The sequence below is a fragment of the Bactrocera dorsalis genome, unplaced genomic scaffold, assembly GCF_023373825.1.
Source record: "Bactrocera dorsalis isolate Fly_Bdor unplaced genomic scaffold, ASM2337382v1 BdCtg338, whole genome shotgun sequence".
Classification (NCBI taxonomy): Eukaryota; Metazoa; Arthropoda; class Insecta; order Diptera; family Tephritidae; genus Bactrocera; species Bactrocera dorsalis.
This window is the reverse complement of record NW_026038389.1, coordinates 1-25,000: the sequence shown is the minus strand read 5'-3', so window position 1 is coordinate 25,000 and position 25,000 is coordinate 1. Positions and strand designations below refer to the sequence as shown.

The 25,000-nt window shown below is 37.5% G+C and overlaps 5 protein-coding genes across 7 annotated transcripts; 3 read left to right on the top strand and 2 right to left on the bottom strand.

Moving 5' to 3' along the window:
* Positions 1-886: 886 nt before the first annotated feature.
* Positions 887-4,091, top strand: LOC105224489 (uncharacterized; the record flags this gene model as incomplete). Its single annotated transcript, XM_049462199.1, is given in 4 exon segments — positions 887-1,022; positions 1,096-1,427; positions 1,694-1,854; positions 3,814-4,091. Coding segments are annotated over 4 exon segments (750 nt in total), but the record flags the coding sequence as incomplete, so codon positions are not given.
* Positions 4,092-7,122: 3,031 nt separating this feature from the next.
* Positions 7,123-8,661, top strand: LOC105230565 (uncharacterized). Its single transcript, XM_011211392.4, has 4 exons — positions 7,123-7,257; positions 7,314-7,431; positions 7,507-7,784; positions 8,496-8,661. Exons 1-4 carry the CDS (start codon positions 7,234-7,236, stop codon positions 8,565-8,567), a joined length of 492 nt encoding a protein of 163 aa, XP_011209694.2. The 5' UTR covers positions 7,123-7,233; the 3' UTR covers positions 8,568-8,661.
* Positions 8,403-10,307, bottom strand: LOC105230557 (uncharacterized). Its single transcript, XM_011211380.4, has one exon. The coding sequence runs from the start codon at positions 10,177-10,179 to the stop codon at positions 8,659-8,661; it is 1,521 nt and encodes a 506-aa protein (XP_011209682.2). The 5' UTR covers positions 10,180-10,307; the 3' UTR covers positions 8,403-8,658.
* Positions 10,308-10,922: 615 nt separating this feature from the next.
* Positions 10,923-15,733, top strand: LOC105230572 (nuclear valosin-containing protein-like). 3 transcript variants are annotated; one of them, XM_011211416.3, is made up of 11 exons: positions 10,924-11,090; positions 11,241-11,364; positions 11,476-11,564; positions 11,628-11,802; positions 11,880-12,080; positions 12,156-12,541; positions 12,634-13,139; positions 13,197-14,082; positions 14,152-14,481; positions 14,987-15,205; positions 15,276-15,733. In XM_011211416.3, the coding sequence occupies exons 1-11, from the start codon at positions 11,034-11,036 to the stop codon at positions 15,354-15,356; spliced, it is 3,054 nt and encodes a 1,017-aa protein (XP_011209718.2). In that variant the 5' UTR covers positions 10,924-11,033; the 3' UTR covers positions 15,357-15,733. The 3 variants fall into 3 exon arrangements, with proteins under 3 accessions (XP_019847710.2, XP_011209718.2, XP_011209707.2); XM_011211405.3 differs by having other exon boundaries at positions 11,877-12,080; XM_019992151.3 differs by having other exon boundaries at positions 10,923-11,090; positions 11,880-12,541.
* Positions 15,734-15,753: 20 nt separating this feature from the next.
* On the bottom strand, positions 15,754-19,664 carry LOC105230600 (carboxypeptidase B-like). The gene is made up of 3 exons (XM_049462198.1): positions 18,531-19,664; positions 17,251-17,355; positions 15,754-17,191 (listed from the first exon to the last, which is right to left on the bottom strand). The coding sequence occupies exons 1-3, from the start codon at positions 19,313-19,315 to the stop codon at positions 16,825-16,827; spliced, it is 1,257 nt and encodes a 418-aa protein (XP_049318155.1). The 5' UTR covers positions 19,316-19,664; the 3' UTR covers positions 15,754-16,824.
* Positions 19,665-25,000: the final 5,336 nt, after the last annotated feature.

The following is a 25,000-nucleotide window of genomic DNA, read 5'->3' as shown; positions in this document are numbered from 1 at the left end:
GAACATTGGGAGCCATGAAATATATCCCGTCTCATACGGCTGAAGGCTGTGCATTCGCAAAGATAATATTCCTGCACCTCATCATCTTCAGCGCATGCTCTGCATTCCGTCGAAACCACTTTTACATTTTTAGAAGGTTAGATCTTAAGGGTAGCCGACCTGTGATGTCCCGTACAATATTATATTGCCTAGAAGTAGAAGCTTTTTGGTTTGTCCACCACCAACAATACCTCAAAGCAACTTTGTGTATTGCTCTGCGTTACTAATGTTCTAAAACCTGTGGTGTTCCCCATAGTGTCCATTGCTTCAAGCAACCCTTCAAGGAGTTGAATGATCTGGTGTAGCTTATGGAATTGTGTTCCCAACTGCCCTCAAGCAGTCCAACCCGTTTGACTTTTAGTTTGCTTTCATCTATATATTACTGCATAACCCTCCGCCCAGTTGGCAGAGTTGTCAAAGACCCTTTTTATGAGCCGGGATGGGCGGTTAAGATTCATTTCTGGACAAAATGCAGCGAAGTTCTCTCTGTCGAGTAGAAGTAATAATTCGTTCATCAAGGTTACCCAAAGCAAGGGGATAAGACGCTTCCTTGCGGAGTGTCACAAGTGATCTGGTGAGAGCGATTGTTATAGCTTTCCCATCGGATATGGTTTGTCTATTGCTTAACTTATGACTTAACCATACAAGCACGTTCTGATGAAGGTCAAAAGAAGCGATATCGGTGCAACCGTACAAACGTTGTTCATTGCCACTTCCTCTTAAATGAATGAGGATAGCGTAAAGAACTTTCGATTATCCCAACTAAGTAAATATTTCATGTATTAGTTGGTCCTTTTGTACAAACTATTTCGGTAAATAAGTAAGCATTAATATTCTCTCTTCACAGATAGTAACAATTTGTATGTTTTTGGTGTTGGCGTCAACATTAGTTTCGAGTCAGTCGCAATGTGGCGTCTGTATGGATAATTTCGCACTATGCATAAATGAGACCAGCTACCAACTATGCTATGAAGCGACAACATGTGAGTACCTAAGAGTTATACGCAAATATTATATTCCGACCATGCATATTTAACCGGTAATTCGTCGTTACAGTGGCAACGGCTGATCAAGAAATCTACTCTTGCCCAGACAATAAATATTGCACGGATTCGGAAAATATATGTGAGGCGTACCCGGATGGTGTCAATATTAAAGCGGTTTGTGCAGGTCAGGAAGATTCTACAGCATGTAGCAGCACATGTTCTGGCAAGACAAATGGACAGCTTATTTGTTTAAGTTCAACGCAATTCGGTATATGTAGAGGTTCAACAACGTTGGTACCTACCAGTCCCCTCTCCTGTCCGACAGATCAAGTATGTAGTGAGGAATTGGTTTCTGAATTAAGCTTGAAGAAAGTATGTGCGCCGCAAAGTGTGCTGGATTACGTAAGTATGAACTGGAAAATAATAGAAAACTGTTGTATAACTGTATGTGTGTGAAATTATCCTGCAAACAAATGCACTCATTCAGAGTTGCTCCGATTCTAATATATTTGATGCTGAAACTAATACGACGAGTATCTACTTCCTTTTGGGTACATACATGTGTACCTACATGAGTCCCCTGCCTGCCTGAGAATATTATCTGTATATATTTAGTATATGATTTTCTATATGTATATTGATTGTAAAACTTATGTTTTCGTTTACAGTTTGAATTGAAATCCACATGTTCAAATGAAAATGCGGTAACTCAAGCCACCACTACAGCATCAACAGTATCAACAACAACAGTGAATGCATTGGGTTTATGCGAAAGCTCGGGCAAAACCGGATCTTACTTCCAAATAGAAAATCCAGACAATTGCCAATCGTAAGTATCATCTACATACCACAGTGAACTCTCGGCTTTCTTGAAAACATCGTTACGAAAATGCGTTCGATTCAACAGACAACTAGTTTAACAAGACAAAATTCACTACTGACACTTAGCAGTGTGTTTGGGTCAGCATGTCTAGTTACTATAATGAATACAGTTTTCTTTTAGCATAAAAGGATATAATAATATGCTTATCTTGACTTTGAACGGTTTAAATGAAAGCTATATGCTACAGTGGTACGATCTTGAGACTCTGTTGCTTTGCTCTGTAGAACAATCTAAGACAAATTTTGTGAAGATTGTTTTTGATGTACCATAAAAAAATTGCAGCTATATGCTCTAGTTAGCCAATCTGGAAAGTTTCTTCTGGGACCGAAGTTACCTTGGATAATGGTCTATGTAAAATTGCCTAAAGATATCTTGACAAATAAAAAGGGTTTCCATACAAGTGGAAGATATAGGCAATTCCGATAAATAAGCAGCTTCTTGAGGAGAAAAAGACGTGTGCGAAATTTAGATCGATATCTCACAAGCTGAGGAACTAGTATACGTGTATTTCGACAGACAGACTGTCAAGACAAGAGTAGTAACGGGTTTTTCAATAAGAGCGCTAATTCTTTATTCCTGTGAAAGTACATTCGATGTCATTAGGTGTGGAACTCGATTTGTTTTCATGGCCACCATGGGCACGCTTGCGGAAGTCCAGACGCTTAATCCAGTTTTCGAGTGTTTTCAAGCATAAATTGGCCGATACTGCTGCAATTCGTTCGTTCGACATTCGTACGAAGTTCACCAAACTTGGTTTTCAATAAATCGATTGTGACATTCGCTGTGTGGCTTGTGGCGCCGTCCTGTTGGAACCACATATTGTCCAAGTCCATATCATCCAATTTGGGCCAAAAATATTCGGTTACCATTGAGCGGTAGCGATTCCCATTCACAGTAACGTGCCGGTCTTGATCATTACGGAAGAAGTACAGGTACGGTCGTTTGACGCCGCTGGCCCATAAACCGCACCAAACCGTAATTTCATCGGGATGCAATGGTGACTTTGTGAAGTACGTGTGGATTTCTGCCTGACCAATAAGGCATATTTTGCATATTTGCTGAAGATGATCTTTCGATGAAAATCCGGAGCATTTGCAAGTTGTTTCTCAGCCCAATTCGCGAACATACGACGATTCGGGTGGTCAAGCGGCTTCAGTTCTTGCGTCACATTGATCTTGTAAGGATGTCGGTTAAGATCTTTCCGCAAAATTCGTTACAACGACGTCAAAGAGATGCTCAACGCTTGTGAACGACGGCTTGATTTGGGTCTTCCTCAATTGATGCGTTAGCGGCAGCAATATTCTCGACACTGCGGGCACTCCTTTGTCTCACTGGCACCGGAACATTTTGTACTGTGGATTCAAAATTTTCACTAGACGCTCAATTGTTGATATGACAGGACGATTACGATGACCCTAAATTGGACGTAGAGCTTTTAAAGTTGAGACTACTGACTCCGAATTTCGGTAGTAAATTTTAATAGTTTTAACTCGTTTTTGGATCTTATATCTTTCAATGATGAAATGGCAAACCTTACTGAAGAGAAATTTCAAAAGAGCGGGGAAAAAATATGGCGTCGTTTGCTGTCTCTATCGGTCTACTTTTGTCGCGTTAGTATTGAAAACCCCGTTACAATTGTGGTACTTACTTACTTGTGAATAATCCTTATAATAAGTGTGTGGACAAGTATCCCACTCTTAAAAAAATCCAATGTTTCCGCCATATCCAGGTAGTTCTAGATAAACAATTTTCTTTTTATGGTGTTTTACTGGAAATAATCGACATGCACAGAAAACTATACGCGGAAAAATCCGTAAAAATTTAAACTTAAGTATATTTATGTATAGATACATGTATGTATGTAGATATTTGTTTCACATGATTTCGATTTCTTGTCTTCCTTAGATATATATATTGTCAACGTGATGGCACCTCCTACATATCAATGGTTCTGCAGTGTAAAGCCGGTCTGTTCTACAGCGTTGCGCAGAATAAATGCATTACTGGTGTACAGTGCCCACAATGATTTATCAAAGAGATGATTATAAAGTGAACAAGCCAATCTGATTTTTTGAACGCATAGATAATTTTTTAGTAAATACACTTTTAATAAATAGCTTGTACACTCATGCATACCTATGTACATATATATATACAAATAAAGCTAAATTGGAAAAATGCAATTCATATTCTTTATTAACGCATCTTTAGCTAAAGTAAGTATATAAGGATTGTGTGAGACACTGAGGACTCTGAAGAATAAATTCTATTGTGAAGCTTTACATAAAATCGTAAACGTACTTGGATACACATAATGATCTGGTTAAGGGAATTTTTAGCTGTTGCTTTCCTGAAATGGGGTATAAGTGACATAAGCTCAACCAAAGACGCTACATTTAATATTAGATATGAAAGGGAAATATACACCAGGAGAAGACCTAAAGTGAGTGCATTAAATTTTGGCATTGTCTTACATATTGACCTGGCAATGGGAAATGGTCTCGCCATCAACCGAAGTAAAACCAAGATGGGTTTATTTACTAGAAGATCCCAGTGGCATCGTTGTCGCAAATAGGAGACATCCGTCTGCAACCGGCAGATACAGTGAAATATCTAGGGCTCATACTGGATGTGAAGCTTTCATGGAAGCCGAACTTCGAAGAGAGAGCAAAAAAGGCATCGATTGCCTTATACTGATATAGAAGAGCCATTGGCAAATGGTGGGGTTTCTGACCCAAAGTGGTCCTCTGAATCTATCCAGCACAACATGGTAAACCTAATTATGTTCTAAGGCGTTTTTATGTGGTGGAGGGCTCTAGAAAAGACCACCTCAATATCATGTGTGATGCACTAAGGTCCACTCCAACCATGGCACTTAATGCCATCTCGCACATAAGTAGGTGTATGGCTGCCAAAGAATCTGGATTCTTAAATCTGAACGCTAGGATCGCTTAGATTATGGAGTCACTAAACCGAACTCTGGCAGCTTCTTCTCTGCCTATATACGAAAGGGAGTTATGGGTGGGAAGAAGTTGTTAGTTGAGAGGGGCAAAGATTGGGGGAAAGGTTGGTGGAGGGTTGTACTGTCAAGAGCTATCTATCAACTTCAGCTTCAGACTTCCTGAATATTGCCGTGTCTTACGAACCGAGATTGCAGCCAATAAGGTAGCCGTTGATCTGCTGCTCCGGAGTGCAGCCTCCTTCAGAGAAGTAAGCATTCACTCAGATAGCAGAGCGTCGATATTAGCATTGAACTCATTAACAGTGCGTTCAGGACTGTTCGAGGAGTGCCTCAACTCGCTATGAATAGTATCGAGTGTCTTTGTGATAATACCGGTATGGGTGCCGGGCCATAATGGAATCGCAGAATATTGCAAAAGCGATGAGCTAGCAAGGAAAGGCACCCTAGGACCCCTATCGGTAAAATGGGAGCAGGTCGGTCCTCCCGTTTCCTCTTGTGTTCTACTACTAGACAGGACTTCGTAGAAGCTAGGCCATCGGTACATGCGCTGTCGCAAAAGCCTTTTGACCCAAGATAGATTGCAGGAGATCTACTGATATATTTCCCTTCAGTTCTTATTTCTATGGCTTCATAAAGCAATACATATAGCAGTCCACGTGCGAACTTCGATCAGCCATGTAATTTAACCTAACCTAACCTACATATTGACAGCTATAAACGGAAGGTATATGGGGATTACGAGTAGTTAAGCCCCGATTTTTATTAATTTTTGACATTAAGACATAAAGTTACCGGAAAAAGATGAACTCTTAGTCATTAAAATACCTCATATGTTGACCAATAATAGGTATAAGGTTAACCGGATGTTTGAAAATATTTATATGAGGTACAGGTATATGTGGGCTAGAGGAACTATTCATCCATTTTTATCCATTTGAAATATAATGAAAGTATGAGAAAGAGACGTTCCTTGAATTTCTATAACACATCAATATTTCGGCAACTGACGGCGGACTCATAACTCATAAAGAAGGAGAAGTAGTTCGGTTAAAGCAAAATAGTATAATCGCCGTATTGGACTATCGTAAGCCTCTTCGCAAGAAAGTAGCAAAAGCCCAAAGAGATGGTTGAACCCATTTAGCAGACATTGAAATCAAAAAGTTTTTTGAACTCGAATTAACACTTTTCACTTGGTTTCACTTTTGCTTTACGCCTGACTTTCCTACATTAAGAAATGTGTGTGTGGAAGACCCAAAAAAATTTCTAAAACAATATCTATGTTATAAAGGGAAATCAACTATAACGGCTCTACAGCACGTTTCGAAAATACAAAAGCAAAAAAGGGAAATATGAATATGTTTGTATGTATGTATGTATATATGTATGTCTATATTTTCGCTCAAGATCAAGATTATTTGCTTTAAGATATTTTATCTATGACTGTATTGTACATGCTATATACATACATATGTATATTTATTTATGTATATGGATTCGTACAAAATTTGTTCACTTCTTATATATTTTAAGCCAAGATAACATGAGATGTTTCTTAATTCGGCCAATGTTAGCTGGAATACTGATAGTTTTGGTTTTGTTATAGCAGTCTGAAACCCAGCAGTAAATACGTTGTACATATGTACATGTATGTATGATTTTTTAACGACTGATTTTTATAAAAATAAAAATTTTGTTTTTATGACTGCAAGCTCTTTAAACTCTTTCTAGCCGCACAATTTTTAGATTAGTACAGTCTGGGTAATATCATAAACTAGATGTTTACTGTACGTCAAATTCGTGAGAAGAACATCGGCAAACATATCGACACCCATGGCCGTTTTGTGGATTTCTAAGCCGCTTTTAACAGCCCAGACAGGTGCTGCCTAATCGACGTGATGACTTTTTTTTACTTCAGATGATCCTGTTAGGAGTTATCCTGCCGACGTGCGATCATCTCTTTTACGAGAGATCACCGAAAATGGCGTCGTGTTGGCCGAGTTTAAAATATTTTTTCTCAAAAATTTCAGAATTTGTATGTTTGTATCAATAAAAAATTCTAATAAAATATTAATTTTTTATATGAGAAAAAAGTTGTTGGAAAAATGCTGCGTTTTACCCGAGGAATCCCATGTAACCCTTTAAAATGCTGCAATGCCGACCAGTGCTGTTTGAAAATGAGCAAATTTTCGAACTAATTCTCCAGCAGCATTTATATATGGCATACATACATAAGCCATAAACAATATTTACTTAAATCTTAGCGAATTGCGGAATTTATAAAAAGCATAGAAACAAGAGCTTTTAAAGAATAGTCGCGCAGAAGTTATCAGCGAAAGATATTCCCAACTAAATTCGTTAACAAAATGCAAATTAAACGCGAAGTTTTGGTAAGCAGGCGCCGTTATACTTGTTTTACGCTTATAATATCTTAACTTTTTTTAAGGAAGCGCTTTTCATCCTTTCAATAAGTGTTTGGTATGTGAGCGGCCAAGCCTGCAATGTTTGTCAGAGCAATAGCGCTGCTTGCATTAATGAAACATCATTTTATCTATGCTATGGAGGTACAGTGCACGCACAAACTTACAAACACAAGTGATTTTTTTACTGAATAAATTCTTTTTAACAAACATACATAGGTACCGTACCCATAGAGGATCAGATATTTCATTGCGCTGACGGACTCATCTGCTCGAATTTACCCAATATTTGCTTTCAGAGCAATGGCGCCTCGGCAAGCTGCGGTGATACATCTAGTTGTGGATTGTGCAACGAAAATCAAGTATTCGCCTGCACGAGCCGCAACACCTTTGCATTTTGTTTTGGTGCAACAAAGCCCACTGATGTGACTGGCAGCTGTCCGACGGGGCGAATATGTGATGCATCGACGCAGGATATATGCGTTACAGAAGTGCAGGCAAGTTTTAAACCATATATAAGTATATACGTAAAATAATAAATATGTATACATACATACAAACGTAAAGTATTTATGAACTGATATAACAATATAATGTATAATAGAAAACACGTTAATCTCAATTGTACCGAAGTTATAATATCCTTCACAAACAAAAATAGGTTCCATACAAGAACTTAAATTTGATCGTTCAATTTGTATGGCAGCTATAAGCTATTGTGGTCCGATCTGAAAAAGTTGTTCGGATATTGTAATTGTGGCCAAATTTCGTGAATATATCTTCACAAATAAAAAGTTTCCATACAACGACTTGATTTAAATCGATCAGTTTGTATGGCAACTATATGCTATAATTGTCCGATATCGAGAGTTCCGACAAATAAGCACCTTCTTGGGGAGAAAATAACGTGAGCAAGGTTTCAGATCGATATCTCAAGATTGACAGATATATACATATATACTTACATTTCGTATAGTCTCCAATGTTTCCTTCTGGTTGTTACAAACTTCGTTTTGTTACTTATTATGCCTTGTTCAGGTAAAACACAGTAAAATTTTATATGAAAATATTTATTATAGTATAATGCATTTAAAATTCATAATCATTATTTTGTAAATAATATTTTTGTACGTATTTAATCCTAATAGATATCTTATTACGTCATCATATGTTTTTCTTAAATAACAATAAATATTTATTTATTACAGAGCACGTCAATTATTTGTAATTTGGATAGTCCAGTAGCAACAAGCTTGCCCGATAATGTAACAACATTTTAGAACTAATATTTCGTCAATGAATATTTCAATTTTATAGTTTATAAAAAATTTAATCTCTTGTATAGCATCAATAATAAAAATTAATTAAAAATTATAGATCCTCTTCATCATGTATTGAATTCGTAGTGTCTGCAAGCCATGCTCTGACTTCACCTAATGCGGGTAAGCGAAAACGCCACTCATCATTTATGTATTTATACACTTCATCGCCAAGCTGCAGCAAGTCCATGGCCACACGTTGCTCGTCGGGTTTCCAATCGCGATCCGCACTGCCGAACATCTCCATGCGCAGCAATGCAAGCATAGATGATGATATATACTTTTTAATACCATTAAATAGTTGTGCCTTTGACGGCGTGTTTTGCATATTATTGTGTCCTCCAGGGTAACGTCGATTGCCAATGGCAATATCTTTGCCATTTGACGATGACGGTGCCTGACTAGTAGTTACTGATTCCTTTTGCTTTAGCTGCTTTTGTTTTTCATATTCCATGCATTTTTCACTTAAACGGGCATTTTCTTGCTGCAGGCGTCGGTTTTCCATCGAAGTATCTTTGTTGATCTCCAACTCATTTTTATATTTATTTTCCATTTCTTCATAGTTTTCCAACAGATTTTGGTACGCGGTGGTGGCTTTGTCTAGCTCAATTTCTGTTCTACTTAAAATTGTGGTTTTTTTCTTTAACTCTTCTTTTGATTGCCCGAGCTCTTTCTCCAGCTCCCGAATTCGTGCTAACAATTCCTCTGTTTTCTTAACATATTTCTCATCTTTATCTTGCAGTTCTTTAGAGAGTTCATCACATTTTTGCTGATTGAATATATTATCACTTTCTAGTTCATCTGAATTCTCATTTATAAAATTTTCAATCTGGATGAAATCATATTCCCCTTCTTCTTCTTCTGATTCTATTGATACATCCTCGCCTGCCGCTTCAGATTCGAAATTTACTTCGGTATCCAGTGGCAAATCCAACGCTGAGGTGCCTTGATCGATTTTTATGTTAATAATTGTATCAGCTGGTATTGAGTCACTTGTTTTGGAAGGTAAGTTGATAGCGGTGGAGTTTAAAATTTTAATTTTCTTCGCGCTACTACAATCCTCAAAGCTTATATCATGGTTTTCTCTAGTCCTCTTTTCAATAAGTAATTGCCTAGCTTCAGTTGTAGTTCCTAATACAATATTATTTTCCTTTAAATATTCACTAACAATGAAATTGTCATGAAAGGAGAAGGCAAACACATACCCTTCCGGTGGAATTAAATGTTTTAGTGTACACTGTGGTAATTTGATCAATTCGGGTCCACCATTCTCCTCCTCGTGCGAATAATCCAAAGCCATTTCGTCATTTAAGCGCATTAGTGTTGGCTCAGCGCCCTTATTTAGGCCGTCCCGTTTATAGTTTTTAAAGCATTCATCACGAAAGTGTCTGGCACAAATAACGCGGTTCATTTGGTAGGCCTTGTTTGAGTCAAGGAAGTGCATTGTGTTGGCTAATTTCAACCAACGTCGGTAGCGCTCTTTGTGCTTTATTGGAAAATGGAAGAAATGCATGCCGGGATTTTGAGACGTCCCCACAGGGCACCGGCGGAATGAACAACGACATCCTCCCATTTTGAAATTTCACACGTTAGTTAGAAGTTTTTAAAGTTGAACCCGTAACAAGTTAGGTGTTTCCTTTAAACAAATGTTTGTTTCTATTTCTACTTTGAATGAACAAATAGAGATGTGCAACGCTAATAATTATTATTGAAAGCTATCGATAACTTATGAGTATCAATTCTTATATACCCCTCAAGAATTAAGATTCGATTTAAAAACACACAAACAATCAAAAAATTTCCGCTGAGATTCAAACAAGTATATAACTTGCGAAAAGTGTATAATTCAATATATATTTATTTCAAAAATATTAACTGAGCATCAATATGAACAATTTTCTTTTTTAATTTTTTTTTTCCCTTGTACAGTTGTTTTTATTTAAATGGAATTAAATGATTTCACCATAATAATTAAGAGTGAGAAGGAAATTTGTATGAAAATTATGTGTCGTAAATTTTTGAATGCAGCTAAATTCGTAAAGTCTAGCCTATGCCTTAATGAGTAAAAAGTTGTAATCGATAATTTCGATCGCAATGTCAATGCCATACTGATGAAAATTTTAACTGCTTGTAGAAAACAATTGCAATATTTTAGAACTAGTTTAATATTTCTAGTCAAGGGCTTGCCTGTTAATAAAAAAAACGCTATAAATTAGTTTTAGGTATATTGCTAAATATATGAGTTTTCAAAGTCAATTATTATCTAGTTCAAAGTTAAACAATTGTTACCGGTATATCTGGCATGCTGTGATTAATTTTTATTAAGAGTTGGCAACGACGTTCGGTTAATGCGCTAGTAGCGGGCGTCGCGATTTTCTGAGTTTGTTCATTTTTATAGCTGCTCAACCTTGTTAAAACAAATAGAAAATGAAGAAAAATAAGCCACTATTGCATGATCCTCTAATAATTAATCGTGTTAAGCAGGTAAATATACATTAATAATTAAGCTCGACTGGCTGATTTTGAACATATGTTGAGGTTATGTGTATGAGGCTTTAAACTTTGAATTGGTGCTACCGATATGACTGCATGTTTATATGCCGGATTAATGAATCGGTGATAAATTTTTTCCAGTATTTAGAAGAAAATGTGGACAAAAAGTTTTTGGATGTAAGTGTAATGACAAGGCAGTTGATGGAGCGTTATCCCGAGTATACACGTCGCAAACAAGCCCCCTTTCGTGCGCTTGTTGAGCAAGGTGAGTTAAATATGTTTCCATAAATGTGTATGTACGAGTGGTAAAAAAATCACATTTGCTAATCGTTTATTATTTTGCGTTTTTGATTTGACTTTTTATTGTCTCTTTCAGCTTATCGCATTGTTTCGCACAGTTATGGTTTGGAAAGTCAGCCGTCAAGTGGAGATGATTCGGATGGTTCGGATTTGGAAGTTATGGATGTAAGTTTGTTAATTTTTTTTTTATAATATTTAAGCCCAATTTCTAACCTTTCCTTTTTTCAGGATTCGGTGTCTAGTAATCTGATGAACAATTTGATGAATAATCTTTATCAAAAACCAAAGACAAATGCATCGAAACAAACAACAACTAAACAATCTGCTGGTGAAGCGATTGATATAAGCAGCGATGATGATAGCGCGGATGATACTTGTACAAATGGCAAAACTTCGGATGGTAGTAAGTTAATGCTAATAAATGTCAAGTGGGCGCATAATAATTTTTAATATCGGACAATTTTATTTTTCGAACAGTAGCCCAGAATGCAACAAGTACAACAAAATCATTTTCCGGTGTTATACTCACTAAGAGCAATGTACCACAAGAGTCATCGTCCAAGGGCTCATCAAATTCAGCCACGACTGATTCCACTAGTGGCGTATCTGTCACGCTTGGTGCACAGAAGCGTCACGAATTTCCCGAATCGACGGAGCAACCACAACAGCCGCATAAAAAGCGTAAGTTGGCGTCGAATGGAGGCATAACTTTCGAATATTCCAAGTTCAATACGAATATACCCTTCCTATCAATAGAAAGGAACGATAGGCGAGACAATGAGCAGCAGCAGCAACATATGCGTCAGCAACTGCAACAACAACAAATGCAGCGTTCAAATCGTTTATCGGTTTATCAACAAAGTAATGATGCCGCTTCTGGGGCATTTCCAACAACAGCATCAAGTCAAATTAATCAACTGCGTCAACGCAAGTTCAAGAAAGAAGTTGTTTTGCGCAAGTCTCGCGAAACTTTCCAAGATATCGGTGGTATGGAAAAAACACTGAAGGAACTTTGTGAACTTTTAATGCATATAAAATCACCGGATATTTATTTCGTTTTGGGCTTAATGCCACCACGTGGACTACTATTACATGGGCCACCTGGATGTGGTAAAACCCTGTTGGCGCATGCGATTGCAGGGGTAAGTACAGATATACAAGCAATATATACCTTCTTAATAATTTAATACTTGGCGTACAATATTTTTTGATTTAATCTAAAAAAAAAATTCAGCAACTAAACTTGCCGTTAATCGAAGTTGCGGCTACTGAGTTAATTGCCGGCGTCTCCGGTGAGTCGGAAGAACGTATACGGGATGTATTCGAGCAGGCGACCATGTATGCACCTAGCGTTTTGTTTATTGATGAAATCGATGCAATCTCTTCGAACCGTTCAATGGCACAAAAAGATATGGAACGTCGCATTGTGTCACAATTGATTAGCAGCTTGGACAATTTAAAGTTAACAGAAGATGGACAAAGCGTTCTGGTGATTGGCGCAACCACGCGACCAGATGTGTTGGATCCGGCTTTACGACGTGTTGGACGTTTCGACCATGAGGTTGCTATAGGCATACCAACGCGCAAGGATCGCAAAGACATATTGACAATAATTTGCTATGGACTCTTGATTGATTCGAATTGTGATTTCGATAAAATAGCAGAGCTAACCCCGGGTTATGTGGGTGCTGATCTGCTGGCGCTTGTGTCGCGAGCTGCAACAATTGCAGTCAAGCGGAAGTAAGTTTACAAGTTTGAAAGCAATCCACTTTTTTCATTTAAAATTTTTACCAACAGGTGCTCAGAATGTATACGCGCATTCCAGGTGGAATCACAACGCAACATAACCATAGTGGATTTGGACGATGAAGCTGATGAAAGCACCGATGCTAGTAACAAACCAGCTGAACAAGACAAAAATGGTAAAGACGAGGCATCAATTGACGCAAATGCGAAAGCAGATGATGAACAAAAAGCAGAAGGAGCACAAACTACCGCAGCCAGCAGCGTAGAAAAAGCGGACTCGGAAAATGCTGAGGAAAAAGCGGAAGGCCAGACAAATGGCGCCGAAACAGTAGAAGCAACGACTACGGAAAAGAAAGACGCTGAGGCAATGGACGTCGATGTGGAGGGTGAGGATGCAGCCAAAGCCGAATCAAGCAACAATGCAACAAATGTACAAATTGCCGACAGTAGCGTGAAATCAACGGAAGTGGTCGCCGCAACCACTGATGACGCTAAAACAGGTGAGTCCAGCAAGCCCTCATCGAACACAACAGATGCACCCAATCTATCGGAACCATCACTGTTGGAGCTACTTAATTGGCTCGACAATCCGCCAACGGATTTGACATGCGCATCGGAATTCTGCATCACCATTGAAGATTTCATGGAGGCAGTCAAAGTCGTGCAGCCATCTTCGAAGCGTGAAGGCTTCATAACAGTACCAGATGTAACGTGGGCCGATGTCGGCTCATTACAAGATATACGCGAAGAATTGCAATTGGCCGTCTTGGCGCCGGTGAAATTCCCGGAAAAATTGGTCACACTCGGTTTGACGGCGCCGTCAGGGGTGTTGCTTTGTGGACCGCCGGGTTGCGGTAAAACCTTACTTGCCAAAGCCATTGCCAATGAGGCGGGCATTAATTTCATATCGGTGAAGGGACCGGAGCTAATGAATATGGTGTGTACAAATTTGTGCTTCAAGCAACAAACCGTTATCACTTCAATATATTGCTTTTTTAATTTTTAGTATGTGGGCGAAAGTGAGCGTGCCGTGCGCTCTTGTTTCCAGCGTGCGCGTAACTCGGCACCCTGTGTCATCTTCTTCGACGAATTCGATTCGCTGTGCCCGAAGCGTTCCGATACGAATGAAGGCGGTTCCGGTACGCGTGTCGTCAACCAATTGCTTACCGAAATGGATGGTGTGGAGGATCGTAAGGGAGTGTACATTTTGGCCGCCAGTAATCGGCCGGACATAATCGATCCGGCTATACTGCGTCCCGGACGTTTGGATACCATACTTTATGTAGGACTGCCGCAAAAAGAGGAGCGCGTCGCTATACTAGAGGCTACCACGAAGGTGAGAGACATTTACTATAAACATATACAGTTATAAGTAAAAAAAATGTATTTTCGTTAATTTATTGTCCTTATTTTTTAATTTTTTTTTTGTAATTTTTTTTTAGTTAAAATTTTAAATTTGTTTATTTTTTTAATTTATTTTTAATTTTTTTAAATTATTTTCTAAATTTTTTTAAATATTTTTTTTTTTAATTTTTTTCACTTTTTTATATATTATTTTATATATTTTTTACATTCTCTGTTATATTTTTATAATTATAAATTTTTTTCAATTTCGTTTGTATTTAAATTTTTTTTAATTGTTTTGTACATATGTATATATTTTATTAAATTTGATTTTTGTTTTACATTTTTAAATTAACTTTTTTTTTACATTTTTAAATTTTTGAATTTCTTTTTTTACATTTTTTAATTTTATATTAATTTTATTTTTTTTTTTTTTACATTTTTTTACAATTTTGAAATTTTTTTAATTAATTCATTATTTTTTTTTTGCCTTACAGCAACGCACAAGACCCGAATTGGCGGACGATGTCGACTTCACAGTCATCGCGGAGTCCACAGACGGCTATACCGGCGCCGACTTGGCTGGTCTGGTGCGGCAATCTGCCATGTTGGCCTTGAAAGAGTCCATACAAAATCCGGACTCGACGGATTTGCGCGTACGCAAGTCGCACTTTGATCTCGCCCTAAAACTCATACGACCTTCAGTTAGCGCGCAGGTGAGTTGCTGCTAAGTTCTAGTAAACGCATGAAAATCGTCTGAAATTTATTAATTCCACTCCATTTTAGGATCGCAAAACATACGAGAAATTGCGTTTAAAATATGCCGCCCCAAGAAGCCCCACAGCAACAGACGATAATGCTGAATAAAATATGCTAGTTATAATTCTAAAATAGTACGTTGCAAATAACGTTGGAACGGTGAATGTTGTAGCGCTACATTACACCGATTATATATCCATAAACATATGTTTTTAATACAACAAACGAACCCAATTACTTTGGCGTATAACACATTAAAACACCACCCTATGTACAACAGTATCTCAACCCCTTCATTGTACTTGTAATTTTGAAATTTTTACCTTCACTTTTTTATTTTCACTATTCAATGGATTTATTTTCGTTATATTCTTCAAGCATTGAACCATTAAGTATACTTTATAAATAAAAAGAAATCTGCGCGTTTCGAAATTGACAAATTTTTCAGTCTGCGCCAACGTGCAACAATATCGACAACAACAAAAGCATGTATTATTTATTAAAGCAAATCAAAAATGCGGAAATGTTTGTGAAGCAGTCGCGATTTTATTACAATTTTTCACACGAAATATTTCAGCGAGCACAATTTATAGCAAATAATAGAATTGCATTAATCTCAAACAAATATACAAGGCTTACATATAAATTAGGCTGACTGTCATTGAAGTTTGAGTACACCATGTCGTATGAGTAACACAGAATTTGCAAGGCACTTTCATGAATGAATAAATGAAGGTCTAACTTTGATTGCATATAACTTTCAAACGCATGGTTTTATGAAATTACTTATTAAGACTTTTCTTTAGACCGGAGAATTTTGCTTTAGAATATAATTTTTTCAAAGTTGTAGGTTTATTTGTTTTGGAGATAAGCAATTTATTGCAAAGGAACAAAAAATCGCATATTGCGGGTAAGGCAAAAAAATTAGAGTTTAATTTGAAAACAAGAAAAAATGTTAACGTCGACTGCACCGAAGTTATAATACCATACACAGGTACATTTATTATAGCATAAAAGGGTGTAAAATGATTTTTAACTTGATTTTGTTCAATCAGTTTGTATGGCGGCTATATGATATAGTGATCCAATCTGAACAATTCTTTCAGAGATTATAGCGATACCTTGGGTAATCATCTGTGCAAAATTTCGTGAAGATATCTTGTAAAATAAAAAAGTTTTCCATAGAGGGACTTAATTTGGATGGATCAGATTGTATGGCAACTATATGCTCTAGTGTCCGATATCTGAGACAACTGAGAAAACAATTTGGGTATATACTGACAGATAGCTCATAGGGTATCCGTTGTTTCCTTCTGGGTATTACAAGCATCACGGCAACTTAATACAACTTTTCAGCGCACAAAAATCAGCTTGGGGGAAATAACGAACGCCCTAATGCTATATGTATGCAAGTGTAGTATATTAGTTACTTATGGGTATTAGTAAATAAATAAAAAAAGACAACTTGAAATGCCACAAATATTTTTTTACTTATTACATAATCGAAATTGCATTATAAATTTGAGAAGAAATTCGTAAATATGATAAATCTATAAATTTGTATGTATGAGTGTATTCAACCCTTTACAGGCACTTGCGTGTTCTTCAGCACTTGTTCAGCTTTGATGGCGGGCATCAGCGCTCTGTAGAGCGGTTGTTTATTCGACGCTGCGTCGGCTTCTTGCAACGGTTGTCTAGCGTTAGTCAGCGCCTTCGCCAATAACGTCGCCTCCAATTTCAAAAAGGGCGCCTCTATGTCATACGCCATTTTGCACATCTCACGTATGCCGAACCAACTCTCGTGCCCAATCGGGCTAATTGACTCTGCTGGCGGCTGAAAACCCAAAGCTTGCGATGGCAATTCCATAACCAACGCCAATGGCGCGTTTATTACGCCGAAAACGTAGTCCACAATCGAGCCGGATATGCGGCGTTTCGTTAATCTAAGAGTGACATAAAAATATCATAAAAAGATTTCAATTTTTTTTTGTTAAGAACAAACTTTGCTATGCTGCCGACGCGATAACTTCGGCCATTGTAGGCCTTTATGGCATTGCGACCCGCTAGCGCTAGTTTTTCCAATTTCTGCCATGTCTCGGGTAGGTCTCTGCAAGGGGGGTTTAAAATGTTATTTTTTACGGTATTGCATAGGAAAAAGCGGAACAACTTAAAGTCCGATAAATTTTTTTTTTCGAAAAAATAGCATTTTTTTCATTAGAAGAAATGACTTGCAATTCTCCACTACTTTATGAAAAATATGCTATAGGTATAGTTGTTTCGAAACAGGGTTGTTTAAAAATAAAAAAAGTTGAGATCGTTTCTGCTGACGCTATAATAAGGGATATAATTGATTTAGATCGGTCAGTTTGTATGGCAGCTATATGCTATATTGGTCCGAACCGAACAATATATTCGGAGATTGTAGCATTGCCTTGGAAAATACTTCATTTCGTGGAGATATCTCGTCAAACAAAAAAGTGTGCCATGCAAGGCCGTAATTCGGATGGATCAATTTGTTTGGCAGCTATATGCTATAGCTGTCGGTTCTGAACAATTTCTTCAGGGATTGTACTGTTGCCTTGGATAATAGTCCATGTCAAATTTCGTGAATATATCTTGAGAAATAAAAAAGTTTTCCTTACAAAGCCCAGCGCTTCATCGTTCAGCTTGTATGGTAACTATATGCCGTAGTGGCCCGATATCGACGGTTTTGGCAAATGAACTGCTTCTTGGAGATAGAAGAACGTGCGCGAAATTTCAGCACCATATCTCATAAACTAAGTTATCAAATCGAGCGTATAATATAATGGGAGCAGTTCGAGTACGTCGGCTATAATCGTTTAAGCGGTGTCTTCGTCAGTAAAGAACAAGAAGTTCAAGTAGGTAGTCTTTGTCAACTTCCTTCAAGTATCAATATTTGTACCTTTGGAGATTATAATTAAAATTTCAGAAGATGAAAATGACCTTCATTCAGAAGATGAAAATGAACTTCATTCACACTCTAACTCACTTGGTTCTGGATACCCTAGCAAGTTAATCTCCTACCTACCGAGAATAGACCCCGATATATCCTGCGTACAATGAGTCTCCGCATGATACTGGCCACTTCTTTGTATGCCCTACCAACCCCACTCATCTGACACCCCTCTCCCTTTGGTCCGAAAACGTCGAGACAGCACGTATCTTGGGCCTTCCGTTAGTTGAAGTCGACGACAACTTTGCTAATCCTTACCATCCCAACGGGGACTAGGTACCCGCTAAAACAACAACACTCTAACTCACTTGCTATATCCCCAGGGGTACATAATGCTCTCCGCATACGAGTGCAGCGACAAAAAGAATAATAAATTCTCCTTATGTTTGCGCAGAATGTTGCGCATGGCGCGTGTCTCCGGCTCGGAGAACGGTTTCAGACCCTTAAACGTATTGCGACCGCTCTTCGAGGGTCCATCTTCCCAGTGAAAGTCATAATTGCGATTACAATCGGTACCAATGTGACGGCTATGACGAATGGGTCGACGATTCTTGCGCCAACGGCGATTCTTCACGAACGTATACTCATAACCGTCGGGATTCGTGACGGGCACAATGATAAAGCGCAACTTGCGCAGCAACTCATAATTGCGCAGATGTTTCTCCGTCAACTGGTAGATGCAATTCAAGGCCACCGCTACGCTGATCCATTCACGCGCATGCGTGCCGGCCTCTATGAAGATCGTGTTGCGGCCCTGTGAGCCGGGCTTTACACTTTGTGGCAGTGGCGTGACTGCGGACTTGTCGTAAAGCATGCGTCGCGTACGTTCACGTTCGACGGCCTCCAAATTCTGCTCGCTATTCCAGTCGATTTCGATTGCCTTCAATTGACGACGCTCGTGTGTTAGGCCGAGCACATGCAGTTGCACGAAACTGTAGCGATTCTTCAGATATTCCAAATAGCGATTGATCTCCTCGTGCCGCAGGTAGCCGTGCAGCACATCCGGCCGCGGCACAATCAATTTCTGGAACTTTACATGCGAAATGATTTTCTTCATGCGTTTCTTGCTGCGCTTCTTCAAGATCACTGGCATGCTGAATGTGTCTGGGCTGACCAACCTTGGGTTGTGTGAATATTTTTTTGGTTTTCGTGTATGCTCGGAGGAATTTCACTTAAAACAGCGGATTTGCTTAATTTAGTTTTTATATTTTTTCAACTTTTCAAACACATTTATTAAAGTTAATTTTTATCGAGCGGATTCCCTCGTACCGGATTATGATTTTCCTTTACTCGAGTGCTCAAAAATTTGCGAGTTATTTTGAATGCGTAATTTTGAATTTGCAACGCCGAAGAGACAAAATAATTGTAATATGTAATTTTGAATTGAAAATTTTCGTTCACTTTCTCCACATCACTTTTGATAAATGAATTACAGACACATTACAAATGTACAAATTTTACGTGCAGCGCTCTTTTTTCGGTTTCCTAAAAACAATTTTGGAAAACGCCGTTTGTAAAGTGCTTGTAAATTCTTTTTCCTTTGGTCCTGCCTCACTGACTGTGACTGTGCCGCCAGTCGGCTGTGTTACGAATGCAGCGAATTTGAAGCTAAACGAACGCTGCTTACTTTTTCGTGGCACACATTTGAACAAAGTTCGCAAAAGTCCACCGAAAGTGCACACACCAACAGCGGAACTTCAAGTTATGCTAGTTGCTGCCGAAAGGATATGCCAGCGAAGCAGCTTTAATAACTACTAGCCTGCCGTACAAGAAATTTGTGAGAAAAGTGTTTACTAGTGCTGAGGCCTCAATAATTTGAAAGGAATTACTGAAGGAATCTGCTTTATCAGTGAAGAATCAATGAAGTCGATATTGGTTGGGTTAGGCTATGTTTTCTTAGGTTAGGTTAGGTTCTATAGTTGAAATCTGAATCAGGGATCCAATTTGGACATCTTATCATTTTTGATGCCTAATAATCCTGCAATCTGATGCACTCGAACCAATAAAATTATGATTGATTTTTTTTTCAATTCCGGCTGGTTCTTTTGAATTGTATGAGAACCATGGAGAAGGTATCCAAAATATTCCATTCTATCTTCTTCTTAACTACTTTGAGAACTTACGTCTCGCAGAATTAGATTCTTTAAGGCGTGAATAATTACCGGTTGAAATCACTAAAACTTGTAAAAGTCAAAACTCGCTGATAGTGGGGAGCCCACTAGACCTGAACCTTGATTTGATAGGAGCGCATTGACTAATTTCGCACAAATAATTTCCACTGAAAGATACATTTGTCTCTGATTGTCCATTAGTCTTCACTTCGAATGATAAATCAGTTAAATAATAAAAAAAAAAACTGACATACCATCTGACCAAATATAACCCGGACTGGTCTATAAGAACTGCACGGGAAAACTGAATCGAGCCGCTCATCGACCTCTGTTAATGACAATAATAGTTAAAGCAACAGTGCTTGAAAATCGACGTGTTGTCAATATCTTTTTTTGGATAGACTCTACAAATATTGGCTAATGGGTATTAGGTGTATGAAAAAAGGCTCCTTCCAAGAGACCTGAACCTATGGAAAAAATACTGTTGAAAGTAGGTCGCAAGGGAGATACTTGACAACGTAGCTGAAGGTCCTTCATTCTTCAAAGACAATCCTATTAGTGACGAGACGTGGGTTTATGAATATGACCTCAAAACTTTACAAGAATCAGGAAAGGGTACTGCAACAATGATCCGAAGCCAAAAAAAAAAAATCGCTGAAACCATGCCATTTGAGGTTTACAACAAGTGCATGGAAAATAGCTCAGGAACCTCTTTCGAAGGGAAATTTTAGTTTTGACAGTCCGGGTCAATTTTGATCAGTTGGTACATTGTACATATTTGATTTCAGTTGAAAGATTTTTTTTTGGTATATGAAGTGTTACATACCAATTGTATTGGAAAAAAAATTCTCACAGGGCCGCCAGTATAGTCACCCACATGCACAAGCAATCAACATTAAATACCGTTAAAGTTTTTATAAGCAAAGTTAGCCGTAGATGCGAAGGACTCGTCCTCAGCCGGAAGTTTGCATTAGCCAAAAATGGCACAATGTCTTATTAGTTGGGTATGGTCGTTGAACACGAGATCGCGGCGCTATGCTTCGGCACTAGAAATAACGGTGCATAAAAACATAATTTATACACGCAAACAACAAGCACACGAACAGAAGTGAATATGTCGAAAACGGAAAATATTCTTTGCTGCTGTTGGTACTAGCAAATTATTATGCATAAGGACATTAACATATGTCAAGTAATTCGCTTGTCACGTATAACTGCAAATCTGTGCACACATATCAATCCATTTATTTGTATTTGTTCAGCTAACCAGCTGTCACGCTGAGCATTTGTTTGGCTGACGAAAGTTTTCGGTGCGTGCACAATTCAAGGCAAATAAAAATATGGAAATAATGCAAGGAAGCTCAAAATATATTCATGAATGTGTGTGTGTGATGTGCTGTATTCAATAATATTTTTGCTGTTGCGGTAGTCAGCTGGTTGTTGCTTCTAGTTATTTGTTATGAGAAATATTATATAAACGTTAAAGTTTATTCACTTATTTGGAATAATTCTGTGAATTTTTTCAGCCACATACATACATACGTTTACATATCAACTTATTTTAAATATATATATTTAGATTTATTAAAAAGAAAGGTTATACGGACCTTATATAGACTTTTATTGTTCTGTTTTAGCCTAGTATGTTGAGGTAGTGACAGCAAATTTGTTGTTAAAGGGTTTGAGTCTTGAAAATTCCTGTATTCATATGTAGGTATAATCGTGAATCGACATGTCATTGCCAATTTGTTATTATTGTATACTACAAAAGTCATTATTACTCCATTTTCATTATTCTTTGTTATTAGTACGGAGCTAAAATTTATTTGCTTTATTAATGGAAGTTGCTTTATTAGGTGAAAAGCGTCACGCACGAACCGGGTAGGTGAATGGAGTGCATCATGGTCAGGGGCGGAGAAGAGAAAACACTGTATTGATAAAATAAATGTTGAACTATGTATCAAAAATAGAATTACAGTCTAAAATTACCCATTTTTCAAATCAAGTACAAAATTATATAGTTCCCCCCCCTAAAATTCTACTTTGGATCCGCCCCTGATTAAGTTATTATGGGAGTAATTATACCTATAAACTTACATATGTACGTCATATTTAGTAAATAAAATTGATTAATGAGAATATAATTCCATTTAATATTGTAGAATAATTAAAAAGAAGTGAGGGACAAAAGCTTCAACTCGATTGCTTCCTAAATAATATTTATAATGCATGAATGACTGTAGAGGCCACACTTTCATCATCTAATGGTAGATTGCATTTAACATGACTATATATTATAACATTTGTAGATTTTGCATAGGTAGGTATAGGTACGTTACTCATTCGCCGTGTGGTCCTAGATTCTATGTTGCACTTGCAGGTTACTTATACGTCATGGAGTCATGGTGGGTTTACATATCATTGGCTCTGACCAGGGTTGTAAATATTACATAAAAAAAGAGTTGAAATAATTTTTTATTTTGTAATCTCAAATACTGGATTAAAAACAAAAAAAATTATACCGCATACCGGATTAATCAATAAGAAAATTGTTTAATCCTACATATCGGCTTCAAAACTTTTTTTATGTATGGTGCCTGTGTGTGAGAAGGCTTCAATGATAGCAAATCAAAATTTATGTCTGATCAAATTTGACTAGGACTGACCAAAAAAAATGTGAACGTCTTTACATATGCTAGTCTTCAAAATAGGCTCCTGTTCTAATGCAATGAATGTCTCTTAACGGCTCCAATTGGACTTATGGCGTATCCCGAAGCGCTTTAGTCACTTTCCAAAAACCGAAATAAGTTACTCACTAATTGACATATGGAGATCGATCAAATTCCACGCGAACATAAAAATAGATTGTACCAATTTATTTAGGAAAATTATTATTATTAACATAATTATCGATTCGGTTTGTACCCCCAGCTTGAATCGATGATTTTCGTACGTGTCCATGAAAGCTTAAGGTTTTTAACTTTTAGTTGACTAAAGTGAACAATTTTTTTTCATATCACAGTCTTGGAATTGTAGTATCATAATGAAAGCATGAAAATTAATAACTATCTTTCCTTAATTGTTTGTTTTGAGCTCCTGATCACGTCCTGACAAATTTAGTGAATCTAAATACCTTTTGTAAGTCTACAAATCTCCAATATTGCCCCGAAGAGGGTGAATATTTTTAATGTATGTAATTATGACAAAATAGTCTATAGACTCTCTTTACATCAGTTTAACACTTTTCTGGTTTCTCGGCAAAAAAATGCGATAAGTAATTTTCACAGGCTTTTCTTGAAGCCAACTTTACTCCATTAAGGGAGTTCTGCATTGACCGAAACAAAAGGGAGTCTGATGGTGCAAGGTCAGGGCTATATGTTGGATGCATCAAAATTGCCCAGCCAAGCTCTCTCCATTTTTTCCGAGTCTTATAGATGCGTGTGGTCTAGCGTTGTCTTATTGGAAGATGAAGCCCTCTCTGTTGATCAGTTCTGGCCGTTTTTTTCGATTGCTTACTTCAATCTCATCAGTTGTTGGCACAAAATGTACAACAATCGTTCGATCAGGTTGGAGCAGCTCATAGTGGACGATTCCTTTCCAATACCACTAACACTCAGCATAACCTTTTGAGACGTAGAAACACAACTGTGATGTATAAAATTTGTATTCCAATACAACCGATTAGAACGTCATTATTTTATTATAAAAAAAATGTATTTTCGACTAATTTTATTCTATTTACATCTTTAATTTAGCCAGACGAATTTATGGCATTACCAAAAACGGTTTAAATTTCATTCAACACACCTGTAAAATAACAGCAAATTGTGATTTGATTACTCTTTGCTGTATTTAACCTTAACTTCTGTATAATTCATGGTCAGGGTTACAAAGTGGTGAACGCTAATGAATTCACACAAGTTGACAACAATCCACTTGAGATGAAAACACGATTTTGTAATTATTATGCAGCAACTGTATCTTGATGTCAACGCAGAGCAACGGATCATGTGACGTTCTCATCTTAAATATATGCAAAAAGTTAATGTTTGTTAATCAATACATAATTATATACAATATATACTTCCATGCGAAAAAAAGAAATATTGCATATAAATAACGTTTTGGGTTGTAGAAGTCTGATCTCATAAATTAATTTTCAAGGCAGTGGATTGCGCAGCAGATTGTCATCTAAAGTAGCTCCGAATAGTATAAAGGGTTCGAAGAGACTTCAACTCAGATTTTTATTTTTATTTAGAGAGGTCTTTCGACATTAAAATACAACTGTTAAATGCTGAAGTGACCGATTGGAGTCTCGAAATGTATGATCCACACTATATACTTATGATAATTAAAGTTCAGCGGCCACTTAGCCTAGAACACATTGTGCCCATAAACTCTTTGTCTTTGAAGTTCTTTAAACTGATACCCGCTAGTGTGACCAGAGAAAGAGTGAAGGTGAGAATTTGCTAAGAGCGAAAAGGCTTGAAAAAACATTTTAACTCAAAGCGATGCCTGTTTCTGTGAAGAGACGTTCGTTGAGCAGAGCCTCGACGCCTTGAAAGACCTAATTAAGACGGAAAAAAATACAGGAACAAATCTTCTTCGGCCAAAGTTCACAGTCAATGCACTTTAAAAAGTTATTTTTGTGCTTTGCTCTTGAGCAC